This window comes from Mobula hypostoma, chromosome 25, assembly GCF_963921235.1.
Source record: "Mobula hypostoma chromosome 25, sMobHyp1.1, whole genome shotgun sequence".
Classification (NCBI taxonomy): Eukaryota; Metazoa; Chordata; class Chondrichthyes; order Myliobatiformes; family Myliobatidae; genus Mobula; species Mobula hypostoma.
This window is the reverse complement of record NC_086121.1, coordinates 3,850,220-3,864,659: the sequence shown is the minus strand read 5'-3', so window position 1 is coordinate 3,864,659 and position 14,440 is coordinate 3,850,220. Positions and strand designations below refer to the sequence as shown.

Below are 14,440 nucleotides of genomic sequence, written 5' to 3'. Positions count from 1 at the left end.
GCAAGCACCAGAGGAGGCACAATAAGCAGCTGTTTTGCTACACAAAGCTCAATCAAATATATACTTTATCTCACTGACGGCAATGACAGGAACAGTAACCTAGAGGTAAAACTTACAAATGGAGCTCTTCAAACGACTTCACTGAGTAGAGTGGCGAATTTGGGTCTCTCTGCAGCACTTCCACCTGGTGTGACGACTGAACCAAGTTACTACGAATGAGTTTATTCAACAAGGACTGGGCAGCCTTGTCCTCTGTAAAAGCAGGAGTTAAAATGGTCACCAGATAGGAAACAGAGTACTACTGCAATAATACTCCCTTCAAAAGAAATGCTAAAAAAATTGAAGATTAGCTTTATTTATCAAATGTACATCAAAACATAGAGTGAAATGCATCGTCTGCGTCAATGACCAACACAACTTGTCAACACTTTGGAACATGGAAGGATACTGGAGCACCCAGAGAAAACCCATCTGACCACGGGGAGAACACACACATTTCTTACAAACAGCTTTGAAACCCAATCTACCTATCACTAGTCATAGTCATACTTTATTGATCCCAGGGGGAAATTGGTTTTCGTTACAGTTGCACCATAAATAATAAATAGTAATAGAACCATAAATAATTAAATAGTAATATGTAAATTATGCCAGTAAATTATGAAATAAGTCCAGGACCAGCCTATTGGCTCAGGGTGTCTGACCCTCCAAGGGAGGAGTTGTAAAGTTTGATGGCCACAGGCAGGAATGACTTCCTGTGACGCTCCGTGCTGCATCTCGGTGGAATGAGTCTCTGGCTGAATGTACTCCTGTGCCCACCCAGTACATTATGTAGTGGATGGGAGACATTGACCAAGATGGCATGCAACTTAGACAGCATCCTCTTTTCAGACACCGTCGTGAGAGAGTCCAGTTCCATCCCCACAACATCACTGGCCTTACAAATGAGTTTGTTGATTCTGTTGGTGTCTGCTACCCTCAGCCTACTGCCCCAGCACACAACAGCAAACATGATAGCACTGGCCACCACAGACACGTAGAACATCCTCAGCATCGTCCGGCAGATGGTAAAGGACCTCAGTCTCCTCAGGAAATAGAGATGGCTCTGACCCTTCTTGTAGACAGCCTCAGTGTTCTTTGACCAGTCCAGTTTATTGTCAATTCGTATCCCCAGGTATTTGTAATCCTCCACCATGTCCACACTGACCCCCTGTACCTTAGTTCTCCTCAGGTCTACCACCAGCTCCTTAGTCTTTTTCACATTAAGCTGCAGATAATTCTGCTCACACCATGTGACAAAGTTTCCTACAGTAGCCCTGTACTCAACCTCAATGGTGATGGCCACAAGTCTGGCTGTGAGAGGAGGAGGGTTGCACATGGGCCAGCAACCCCCATCACATAAAAACCCACAGCTACAGAAATGCCAACAGAAGCTCCAAAGACCTCATCCCTGGGAGAGGAAGGATACACCAAGAAGATGGGCTATACCTGGAGACAACGTGAAAGACTGGCCCAGGACAGAGGACTGTCGTGAGCTGCTGTCAGTGGCCTATGCCCCAGCAGGGGTGATAGGCTTATGAAGTTCTTCTGATCACTGGTGCAAAAGTCTTAGGCACATATATAACACTTTTGCACAGTACTATAGTAATTCTATATATTGCACTGTACTGCTGTCGCAAAAAAAAAAAAAATTTGTGACGTATGTGAATGCTGATGAATCTGATCCTGATATGGGTCTCTACAGTGGACTGAGAGTGGGAAGGGGGCAGGGAGAGGGGAATTGTGATTGGGAAAATGGGAAGGGAGAGGGGAGGGAACAAGAAGCACCAGAGAGACATTCAGTAATGATCAATAAACCAATTAGAAACATAGAAAACCTACAGCACAATACAGCCCCTTCGGCCCACAATGCAGTGCTGAACACGTACTTACTTTAGAAATTACCTAGTGTTACCCATAGCCCTCTACTTTTCTAAGCTCCATGTACCTACGCAGGAGTCTCTTAAAAGACCCTATCGTATCTGCCTCCACCACCTTCGTCGGCAGCCCATTCCACACACTCACCACTCTCTGCATATCAATACATACCAGGACCTCTGGTTGTTCACCTTCCCACTTCAGGATATCGTGGATGTGATCAGAAAACTTCCCGAACCCTGGCACCTGGGAGGCAAACTACCATCCGTGTTTCTTTCCTGCATCCACAGAATCGCCTGTCTGACCCGCTGACTATAGAGTCCCCTGTCACTGCTGCCTTCTTCCTTTCCCTACCCTTCTGAGCCACAGGGCCAGACTTTGTGCCAGGGCACAGCCACTGTTGCTTCCCCGAGGTAGGCCATCCCCCCCCCCCCAACAGTACTCAAGCAGGAGTACTTATTGTTAATTGTAATTATTTGGAATCAAATGACTTTGCCTGGTGTGTCAGGGCTGGATGTGTCTATACAGGCACCACCCGTCCCTGGCACTCCTTCTCCGCCACATGCCCCACACCCCTCCAGCAGTGTTCCATCCTCGCATTCCTAACATCCTTTGTTCCTGTCAGATTGACAAATTCGCTCCCCACTCCACATTGACAAATACAGTACTGTGCAAAAGTCTTGACTGTCGCAGCTATATAATAAAGTGCCCAAGACTGCTGCACAAGGCTGTACTAAATGCTGGAGGTTGGCCTGGACGATGAGCAAGATAAATCACAATGCGGCAAATAAAAACCAAACAGCATGCATCTCTTTGCACTCACCTATCAGAACATTTGGTTTAAGTGTACTTGGATTAGTATAAAATGTAAAATTTGCAGGTTTAAAATACCTCTGTCATCTTCATCTGGCTTGGCGTTCTCACTATCACCACCCTTGTCTGGTTTACTGGCTTTGTCCACTTTATCCGAACGATCTTGCTTTATGACGACTGAAATAGAATCATTGAATGAAATGAAGGCAAAACCTTCCCAGAACACAAACATAATTCAATTATTGTGCATGGCTGGTTCCATCGTATTCTGACAATCTTAGTGTATTGATTGAGGACAAGAGGAGGAAGTTGGTAAAGCACAAGGCAGCGTGGATCAGCAGTGGAAAGGGTGAGCAGTTCCTGGACGTCGACATCTGAGGGGATCTACCCTGAGCCCAACACACTGATACAATCACAAAGAAGACATGCCTGCGGCTACATTTCACTCAGAGCTTGAGGAAAATTGGTACAAGACCAAAAGATACAGGAGCAGAATTAGGCCATTTGGCCTATCGAGTCTGCTCTACCATTTCATCATGGCTGATCCAATTTCCCACTCAGCCCCAGTCTCCTGCCTTCTCCCCATATCCCTTCATGCCCCGACCAATCAAGAATCTATCAACGTCTGCCTTAAATATACATGAAGAGTTGGCCTGCCCAGCTGCCTGTGGCAAGAATTTCCACAGATTCACCTCCCTCTGGCTAAAGAAATTCCTCATCTCCATTCTAAAAAGATGTCCTTCTCTTCTGAGGCTGTGTCCTCTGGTCTTAGACTCTCCCACTATAGGAAACATCCTCTCCACATCCACTCTATCAAGGCCTTTCATCATTTGACAGGTTTCAATTAGGTCACCCCTCATTTTTCTGAATTCTAACGAATACAGGCCCAGAGCTATCAAATGCTCTTCATATGACAAGCCATTTAATCCTGGAATCATTTTCGTGAACTTTTTGAACCCTCTCTCTTACCATCAGAAAGGGTAATAACTTTTCCTGAACCCGGTGGTCTGGGACTTGAGGTACAAGTTCCACGTCACCAGGTTCAGGAAAAGTTATTAACCCTCAACCACTGGGCTACTGAACCTCTGTGAATAACTTCACTCACCCCAACATGGAGATATTCCCACAGCCTATCGATTCACTTTTAAGGACTCTGCAACTCGTGTTCTTGATATTTATTGCTTACAGTATTTATTTATTATAATTTTTCTCCCTTTTCCTATTTGCACAGTTTGTTGTCTTTTGCACATTGGTTGCTTGTCTGCCCCTGTCCTGTGTAGTTTTTCATTGATTTTATTGTGTTTCTTTCTATTAACTGTGAATGTCCACAAGAAAGTGAATCTCACTGTTGAACATGGCATGCTCTATTCGTTTATAAACAGCTGAGGGACCAACCACTGCTCTGAGCAGAAAATACTTATACAGCCTGAAAACTACACAACAATTTAATTTTTTTGTATATAATATGCACATCAAGCAACAAAGCAAAACCCACAACATAAGGAAACAATGTCAAGCAATCAAAACTTACAGGCACAATGACAAAAAAATGTTTTCTCTAGATGGCATTGGCATTCAGCAGGCTGGCAGTTTATTGACAATGAGCTACCAACATCCATTTTATGTTTATTGTTTCAATATGTAACAGTGTTGTAACTTGAAACACTGATAATGTAAATATATTGAAGCTCTAAACTGTTTCAAAGTAAAGGTTGTGGTATTTTTTACTACCTAGAAAATTCATGGATTCTATTCATGAACACATCATTAATCACAGGGTATTTCAAAACTATATTAACACAGACTTCAAACTTATATTAGCATAGCTTCAAAATTATTTAAAATTATATAAAATAAAACTCCAGCTGCGTAGCAACAAAGGCTATGAGCCTAGGAGCATTTCAGTTACTGCTCGACTGCACACTGATGCAGCTTGGAGGGAACAGTATATAGTGACACATACGTCCTTTGATGGTAATTCGAAATTTTGAACTTGGAAAAAATGCCAAGAGCTGATTCTCACCTTCTTTCGGTTCAGCGTTTGAACTTTCTTCTTTCAGTTTCAGGTTACTCAGCTGCAATTAAAAGAAAAGGCACATTGTTTAGAACATAGGAATGGCAGCATCCTGAACATGTAACCTGGAAAGAGCAAGAGAATCAGAGACTGAACATGATACTCTTTTACTTTACAATCCACAAAAGCCATTCACATTCAAACTTTTGCCACAGACACTTCATATTTCCACCTTTAGAAACTTCCACCAATTCGACATCTCAGCAAACTTCTGATCAGGTCCTCAGTATATCTGCCTCCAGGTTTTCTACTGAATCAAGGATTTTGTCATGAAGTTTGAGGCAGTTAGAGTAAGGTAGTGTTGCAGATGTAAGGGAAAATAAATGGACAACTTAGGGAAAATAATCAGGAGGTAATATTGGGACAAAGGAGATACCTTTTCTTCACTGGCAATGGTGTTTGTTTCAATTTTAAAAAGGGTAACAAAACAGCAGCAAGGACAAGAAAAACAAGTCATGGAAGGCATGACAGTATAATTGTTTAATTAAGCTCTCAGCAACCTCAAAACTGACACAATTGATCAAGTTCTTGCATTTACAGGAGCGCTGCTACAACGAGGAAGCATCCATCCAGACCATGCCCTTTTCTTGCAAACGTCATTGGGAAGGAGGTACAGGAGCCTCAGGTCCCACACCACCCAGGTCAGGAACAGTTATTACCCCTCAACCACCAGGCTCCTGAACTAGAGGAGATAACTTCATTCACCTCAACTCTGAAATGACTCTATGATCTACACATTTACTTTCAAGGACTCTTTACTATTCATGTTCTGAGTATTTTTTTATTTGTACAGTCTGTCTTCTTTTGCAAACTGGTTGTCTGTCAGTCTTTATTCATTTTTTTTGTAAACTCTATTGTATTTTTTTTTGCCCTACAAATGCCCACAAGAAAGTGAATCTCAAGGTAGTATATGGTGACATATACAGGACTTTGATAATAAATTTACTTTGAACTGTGAGTTTATATAACATCATAACAGTGGAGGAATTTGAATTTGGTTAATTCTGGAATTTACTGCTCAGAACAGTAACAATGAACTCAAAACTGTCAAGATGGCTGCAAAAATCAGTCTGGTTTACTAAAGGTCTTTATGAAACAAAACCTGCCATGATTGCCTTCTGAACAGTGCCGGCTAATCAACACAGTTGACTTTTCACTTCCATCTCCAGTGTCAGTTGGTTCCATTCGAGATGGAACCTGCCACAGATGTCCAGATTTGTTTGAAATGTCTTTTTAAATTAATCTTAATTTGTATAACATTTCCATTTATGTTTACAATGCCTCCTGAGACGGTGATGTGTCTCTCATGTGAGATGTGGCAGTCTTGGGGGGAACGCCCCTCTCCCGCAGAGTCACATCTGCCAGAAGTGCATGCGGCTGGGCAATCTGGAAGACCGTGTAAGGAATCTAGAGCAGCAGCTGGATGACCTTCGACTCAGAAGGGAGAATGAGGCAGTCGTAGATGAGAGCTACAGGGAGGTAGTCACACCTAGGCTGTCGGAAGCAGGTTGTTGGGTGACAGTCAGAGGGGGGAAAGTGAAGATGAGCAGACAGGTAGTGCAGAGCACCCCTGTAGCCATTCCCCTGAATAATAAGTTTACCGTCCTGGATACTGTTGGCGGGGACAACTGGCCAGGTGTGAGCTACGGTGGCAGGGCCTCCGGCACTGAGTCTGACCCTGTGGTGCAGAAGGGTGGGACGGGGAAGAGGAGAGCTGTCATCATTGGAGACTCTATAGTCAGGGGAGCAGACAGGAGATTTTGTGGACGTGAGAAGGACACCCGTATGGTTTGTTGCCTCCCGGGTGCCAGGGTCCGGGATGTCTCTGACCGGGTGCACGACATCCTGGTACGAGAGGGAAAGCAACCAGAAGTCGTGATACATGTTGGTACCAACGACATAGGCAGGAAGAGGGATGAAGTCCTGAAGTGTGAGTTTCCGGAACTAGGCAGAAGGCTGAAGAACAGGACCTCAAGGGTGGCATTCTCAGGATTGCTGCCAGTGCTACGTGAGAGTGATGGTAAGAATTGGAGGAGATGGCAGTTGAATGCGTGGCTGAGGAGTTGGTGCAGGGGGCAGGGTTTTAGATTTTTGGATCATTGGGATCTCTTCTGGGGAAGGTGGGACCTGTACAGATTGGATGGGTTGCACCTGAACTCGAGGGGGAGCAATATCCTTGCAGGTAGGTTTGCTAGCATGGTTCGTGAGGGTTTAAACTAATTTGCAGGGGGGATGGGACCTGGAGCGATAGAGCAGTGAAATAAGTACATGGAGTAAAGCCAGAACTAACATATAGAGAGGCTCTGAGGAAAGAGAAGCAGAATAAACTGTGTAAAGACAGTAAGGTAGAAGGGCTGACGTGTGTGTACCTCAATGCAAGAAGCATCAGAACAAAGGTGATGAACTGAGAGCTTGGATACGTACATGGAATTATGATGTAGTGGCCATTACAGAGACTTGGCTGGCACCAGGGCAGGAATGGATTCTCAATATTCCTGGATTTCAGTGCTTTAAAAAGGATAGAGAGGGGGGGGAAGGAGAGGAGGGGTGGCATTACTGGTCAGGGATACTATTACAGCTACAGAAAGGGTGGGTAATGTAGCAGGATCTTCTTTTGAGTCAGTATGGGTGGAAGTCAGAACAGGAAGGGAGCAGTTACTCTATTGGGGGTATTCTATACGCCCCCTGGCAGCAGCAGCGATACAGAGGAGCAGATTGGGAGGCAGATTTTGGAAAGGTGCAAAAATAACAGGGTTGTTATCATGTGTGACTTTAACTTCCCTAATACTGATTGGCACCTGATTAGTTCCAAGGGTTTAGATGGGGCAGAGTTTGTTAAGTGTGTCCAGGATGGATTCCTGTCACAGTATCTGGACAGGCCGACTAGGGGGAATGCCATACTAGATCTAGTACTAGGTAATTAACCGGGTCAGGTCACAGATCTCTCAGTGGGTGAGCATCTGGGGGACAGTGACCACCGCTCCCTGGCCTTTAGCATTATCATGGAAAAGGATAGAATCAGAGAGGACAGGAAAATTTTTAATTGGGGAAGGGCAAATTATGAGGCTAGAACTTGTGGGTGTGAATTGGGATGATGTTTTTGCAGGGAAATGTACTATGAACATGTAGTCGATGTTTAGAGATCTCTTGCAGGATGTTAGGGATAAATTTGTCCCGGTGGGGAAGATAAAGAACGGTAGGGTGAAGGAACCATGGGTGACAAGTGAGGTGGAAAATCTAGTCAGGAGGAAGAAGGCAGCATACATGAGGTTTAGGAAGCAAGGATCAGATGGGTCTATTGAGGAATATAGGGAAGCAAGAAAGGAGCTTAAGAAGGGGCTGAGAAGAGCAAGAAGGGGGCATGAGAAGGCCTTGGCGAGTAGGGTAAAGGAAAACCCCAAGGCATTCTTCAATTATGTGAAGAAAAAAAGGGTGACAGCAGTGAAGGTAGAGCCGATTAGAAATAAAGGTGGGAAGATGTGCCTGGAGGCTGTGGAAGTGAGCGAGGTCCTCAATGAATACTTCTCTTCGGTATTCACCAATGAGAGGGAACTTGATGACAGTGAGGACAATATGAGTGAGGTTGATGCTCTGGAGCATGTTGATATTAAGGGAGAGGAGGTGTTGAAGTTGTTAAAATATATTAGGACGGGTAAGTCCCCGGGGCCTGAAAGAATATTCTCCAGGCTGCTCCATAAGGCGAGGGAAGAGATTGCTGAGCCTCTGGCTAGGATCTTTATGTCCTCGTTGTCCACGGGAATGGTACCGGAGGATTGGAGGGAGGTGAATGTTGTCCCCTTGTTCAAAAAAGGTAGTAGGGATAGTCCGGGTAATTATAGACCAGTGAGCCTTACGTCTGTGGTGGGAAAGCTTTTGGAAAAGATTCTTAGAGGTAGGATCTATGGGCATTTAGAGAATCATGGTCTGATCAGGGACAGTCAGCGTGGCTTTGTGAAGGGCAGATCGTGTCTAACAAGCCTGATAGACTTCTTTGAGGAGGTGACCAGGCAGATAAATGAGGGTAGTGCAGTTGATGTGATCTATATGGATTTTAGTAGGGCATTTGACAAGGTTCCACACGGTAGGCTTATTCAGAAAGTTAGAAGGCATGGGATCCAGGGAAGTTTGGCCAGGTGGATTCAGAATTGGCTTGCCTGCAGAAGGCAGAGGGTGGTGGTGGAGGGAGTACATTCAGATTGGAGGGTTGTGACTAGTGGTGTCCCACAAGGATCTGTTCTGGGATCTCTACTTTTCATGATTTTTATTAATGACCTGGATGTGGGGGTAGAAGGGTGGGTTGGCAAGTTTGCAGACGACACAAAGGTTAGTGGTGTTGTAGATAGTGTAGAGGATTGTCAAAGATTGCAGAGAGACATTGATAGGATGCAGAAGTGGGCTGAGAAGTGGCAGATGGAGTTCAACCCGGAGAAGTGTGAGGTGGTACACTTTGGAAGGACAAACTCCAAGGCAGAGTACAAAGTAAATGGCAGGATACTTGGTAGTGTGGAGGAGCAGAGGGATCTGGGGGTACATGTCCACAGATCCCTGAAAGTTGCCTCATAGGTAGATAGGGTAGTTAAGAAAGCTTATGGGGTGTTAGCTTTCATAAGTCGAGGGATAGAGTTTAAGAGTCGCGATGTAATGATGCAGCTCTATAAAACTCTGGTTAGGCCACACGTGGAGTACTGTGTCCGGTTCTGGTCACCTCACTATAGGAAGGATGTGGAAGCATTGGAAAGGGTACAGAGGAGATTTACCAGGATGCTGCCTGGTTTCGAGAGTATGGATTATGATCAGAGATTAAGGGAGCTTGGGCTTTACTCTTTGGAGAGAAGGAGGATGAGAGGAGACATGATAAATGTGTACAAGATATTAAGAGGAATAGATAGAGTGGATAGCCAGCGCCTCTTCCACAGGGCACCACTGCTCAATACAAGAGAAAATGGCCTTAAGGTAAGGGATGGGAAGTTCAAGGGGGATATTAGAGGAAGGTTTTTTACTCAAGAGAGTGATTAGTGCGTGGAATGCACTGCCTGAGTCAGTGGTGGAGGCAGATACACTAGTGAAGTTTAAGAGACTACTGGACAGGTATATGGAGGAACTTAAGGTGGGAGGTTATATGGGAGGCAGGGTTTGAGGGTCGGCACAACATGTGGGCCGAAGGGCCTGTACTGTGCTGTACTATTCTATGTTCTATGTCTATGTTCTTTTTGTCCACCTGCATTGTACTTTCCCTGTAACTCTATACTGTGCAGTAAAGTTTTTTCACCTTTGCACTACCGGGAATGTGTGGAATGATGTGGAATGTGTTCAATATGTGGAGACAGAACAAATCTGTTTTGTTTGGATGTCACACAAGCAAAAGCTTTTCACTGTATCTCAGTACATGTCACCGTAATAAACCAATTCTCAGTTTTACATGTTCTGAGAAGAGACCTGAAAGTATCTGATGGAACTCGGCAGGTCAGGCAGCAACTATAGAGGGGAATAAACAATTGATGTTTCGAGTTGAGACCCCTCATCAGGGCTGGAAAAGCAGAAGCCAGAATAAGAAGGTGGGGTGGGGTGGGGTGGGGTGGGGGGGAAGGAGTACAATTTAGCAGGTGATAGGAGAGACCAAGTGCGAGGGAAAGTGGGTGTACAGGGGAGGGGAGATGAAGTAAGAAGCAGGGAGGTGATAGATGAAAGGGTAATGGGCTGAAGAAGGAGTCGTCTGATAGGAGAGGAAAATGGACCATGGGAGAAAGGGAAAGTCAACTGGCATCAGAGAGAGGTGACAAGCGGATGAGGAGAGGTGAGAGGGGCACTAGAGTGTGGAATGGAAAATGAGAGAACGGATTGGGGGAGAAATTACCAGAAGCTAGAGAAATCAATGTTCAGGTTGCCAGGTTGGAGACTATCCAGACAGAATATGAGGTGTTGCTCCTCCAACCCTGAGAGTGGCCTCATCGTGGCACGAGAGGGCATGGAAGTTATGTTTGTTCATTTCCATTGATGCTGCCTGACCTGCTGAGTTCCTCCAGCAGTGTGTGTGTGCGTTGCTTTGGATTTGCAGAATCTGCACTATCTCTAGTGTTTACAAAAATATTTGATGGCATTTGAAATATTCCTGGTGTAGCCAAAGCTATTATGTGGGGAATGTGGCAGCCAACATTTGCAGCGATTATCTGCACTCCTTATTCAATGCGGAATCTTTCATTTACACACAGGGTTAATCTGACAACTGATGTCGAGTAGCTCAGTACTGTCTGAACATCTAGACTGGGAGCTCAAACGAGTAGAGGGGGAATTGAATACATCTAACCCAGACGTGGGATTCCCCAGCCCAGGCCAACACAAAATGCTGGAGATATTCAGCATCTGTAGACAAAGGCAGAGCTAATCTTTGTAAAGATTATCTAAAGTATTGACTCGCTCTCTTTTTCCACACATGCAGTCTGACCCGATGAGTGTTTCTAACATTTCTGCATCTTTGGACAAAATCAATGCCGGGGAATTAGAAGGATCTTTTAAAAGTTGTGTTTGAGGGAGAATCCCAACCCCACCTCAGTAGTGCAGGAATATAATTGTAGATCAAAATAAATCCAAGTCAGGACAGGAACTCAAAACACTTTGGGGGAAAACATGCCCCCGCCACCATCTGAACCCCCTCCTTATTTATTCCTTATCATCCCCACATTCCCTTCCCTTATCTCTCTGCTACACCTCATCCCCACCATCCTCAAAACACCCCCCCATCCCACTGGAGCTCCCTCCCTTCCCACCCACTCCTGCCCCAAGAACCACTGCTTCTCGTCTTTCAACAAACCCTCTCAAACGCCTCCCCAACCCCAATTCCTCCCCTCTGGCCTCACCCCACTCCTCCTCAACCCCAAACCTTCTTAGCCTCCTTCAAATCCTCCCCACTCCATTTCTAGCATCACTCCAGCCCCTCCTCTCCTTCTATCCTACTTCCCACCCAATCCGCTTCTTTCCCCCAAACCTCAACCTCACCCCTCTCCCCTCCCGTTGTTACCACAGTCCCGGGCCCCGTCTCTTCGCCGGGTTGTATCCCGATTCCCTTCCGCCGCCGGCCCGACCTCTCGTTCAGCACCCCGCCCCCACCCTCCAGACCGCTCCCCAGGCCATACCCACCGACTCGGCCGCCGATTCCTGCAGATCGACCGCCCGCGCCCACGACTCGGCCGCCATCACTCGCCAGGCCCGAACCGGAAAGGCAGGGGAGCGAAGCAGGCGGTGGACAACAGTCAATGCGCATGCGTCGCGTCTAGTCCTACCTTCGGTATCACCGTGCTGTAGCCGTAACGCCAACCTTTGGTTCCGAGACGCATGGCTGAACCCCAAATCAGCAAAAGAAAATCAGATTCAGCTTGTCTCCTGTAATAGAGGATAAGAGAGGGTGACACTTTGCACTGACATTGTGGCTGATTAGATGAGGAGATCACCTCCAGTTGCTTAGTCAAAGAGTAGTGCAGCACAGAAACAGAACCTTCTGCCCAAATTGGCCATTCTGAACAAAATATCCACCTTCAAGCAACACAGTCTGAGTCAAAATGTGATCGAAAGGTTGAAGAGCCGAAGAAATTACAGATGGGGAGCTGTGAGAGATGGTTTTCCTGTTGTTTGCGTTTTTAAAATATCCACCTCTCATGTGTTTGGCTCATATCTCTCCATTCCTTTCCTACTCGTGTACTGTACATGTTCAAATGCTTTCTAAATGCGGTGATTATTATCTGTAAACTCTAGATACTGTTGGAGAGGATGTGCTCGAAATCTAGTACTCTCTCTCAAATACCTGCACATCCTTTCACAGATAAGGAGCCCAAAACTGCTCACAGTGCTCCAACGTGCAGTCTGAACAATGCCTTACAAAGCCTTAGCATTATATCCTTGTTTTATATCCTATTCATCTTGAAATGAATGCTAACATTGCATTTCCTTCCCTTACCACCGACTCAACTTGCGAGTTCACCCTAAGGAAATCCTGCTCAAGTCCTTCCAAGTCCCTTTACACCTTTGATTTCTGAATTTTCTCCTTTATTCACCTTGAAACACTTGTATTTCTTCTACCAAAGAGCATGACTATACACTTCTCTACATAATATTCCATCTGGTACTTCTTTGCCAGCCTCCCAATCTGACTAGTTCTTTCCGCACACTCCCTGCTTCCTCACCACTACCTGCTCCCCCACCTATCATCCGCAAACGTGGCTACAAAGCTCCCCATCAGCTTTGACGCCCTTCCTAATCAAGAATCTATCAACCTCAGCTTTTTGTGCTTACAGACAGAAAAGAAGCCGCAAGCCTATAGGTTAGAGGTGATGGTTCTCTCCACTGACATTGAATGGGGAAGAAACAATTTCAGAGGAATGCTGCAGTTTGGTGTAGAGTGCTCCTTCCCTCTGTTAGCCTGCAGGTCACGCTTGGGCAAGGTATAGCACTTGCTTAGTGATCAGGGTCACATGAAACCATGGGAGCAGGTGGATGGTCGTGTGAGCTACTGGTGCATATCACAAGTCCTGGTTACGCCAACACTGACGCCAGGCAGACAATCTCTGGAGAGTATTGATAATGTCTGGGTCACCTGTCTTGTAAAGACACTGCCCAGAAGAAGGCAATGGCAAGCCACTTCTGTAGAAAAGCAAATAGTGCAAAGGATGCAGAGAGCCTGAAGAAAGATAAGTGAGTGGACAAGATTCTGGCGGATGGAGTACAGCACAGGTAAATGCAAGGTCATCCACTTTGAAAGGAAAAATGGAAAATAAGATTATCAGAATCAGAATCAGGTTTATTATCACTGGCATACGCTATGAAATTTGTTGTTTTGCAATAGCAATATATAAACATAACTAACTACATGGTGCACAAAGGGAGCAATACAGTGGGGTTCCCGAACCGGTGTGGATAACTTCTCTCATCTCAACTCTGAACTGATTCCACAACCTACAGACTCACTTTCATGGACTCCACAACTCATGTTCTCTGTACTATTTATTTATATTTTATAGTTGCCCAGTTTGTCTTCTTTTGCACATTGGTTGTCAGTCTTTGCTTGTGTGTAGTTTTCCATTGATTCTATTGTGTTTTTTGATGTTCCTGTAAATGCCTGCAAGAAAATGAATCTCAAGATAGTATATCGTAACATATATGTTCTTTGATAATAAATTAACTTTTGACTTTTTGACTTTTTTTGAGCACATGGAAATCTGATGGTGGAAGGGAAGAAGCTGTTCCTACAGATATTGAGTGTGGGCCTTCAGGCTCCTGTACCTCCTCCCTGATGGGAGCACTGAGAAGAGGGCATGTGCTAGATGGTGAAAGTCCTTAAAGATGGACGCCACCTTGTTGAACTATCTCCGTTTCAAGGGGTCCTCAGTTTTGGGGAGGCTCGTGCCCATGAACGTGCAGGCTGAGGTTACCATCCTGTCCAGCCTTTTCCAATCCTGTGCATTGACTCCTCTATATAGCATGGTGATGCAACCAGTTAGAATGCTCTTTAAACAGTAAATAATAAGTAAGGGCATCCGTTAGTCTTGCGAGACCATGGATCTGCGCCTGGAAAGTGTTCACTCTCCAGGGCACAGGCCTGGGCAAGGTTGTATGGAAGACTGGCAGTTGCCCATGCTGCAAGTCTCT

The 14,440-nt window shown here is 45.4% G+C and overlaps 1 protein-coding gene across 1 annotated transcript in view; it reads right to left on the bottom strand.

The window, feature by feature from the left end:
* Nucleotides 1-12,070, bottom strand: part of LOC134337858 (ATP-dependent RNA helicase DDX19A-like) — a 60,346-nt gene extending 48,276 nt beyond the window's left edge. The window contains exons 1-4 of the mRNA XM_063033170.1: nucleotides 11,939-12,070; nucleotides 4,754-4,805; nucleotides 2,809-2,907; nucleotides 117-252 (exon numbers count right to left, since the gene is read on the bottom strand). Of these exons, the coding sequence (XP_062889240.1) occupies nucleotides 117-252; nucleotides 2,809-2,907; nucleotides 4,754-4,805; nucleotides 11,939-11,995 (344 nt within the window). The 5' untranslated portion in view covers nucleotides 11,996-12,070. The remainder of the gene's footprint in view (nucleotides 1-116; nucleotides 253-2,808; nucleotides 2,908-4,753; nucleotides 4,806-11,938) is intronic.
* Between the last annotated feature and the right edge of the window lie 2,370 nt (nucleotides 12,071-14,440).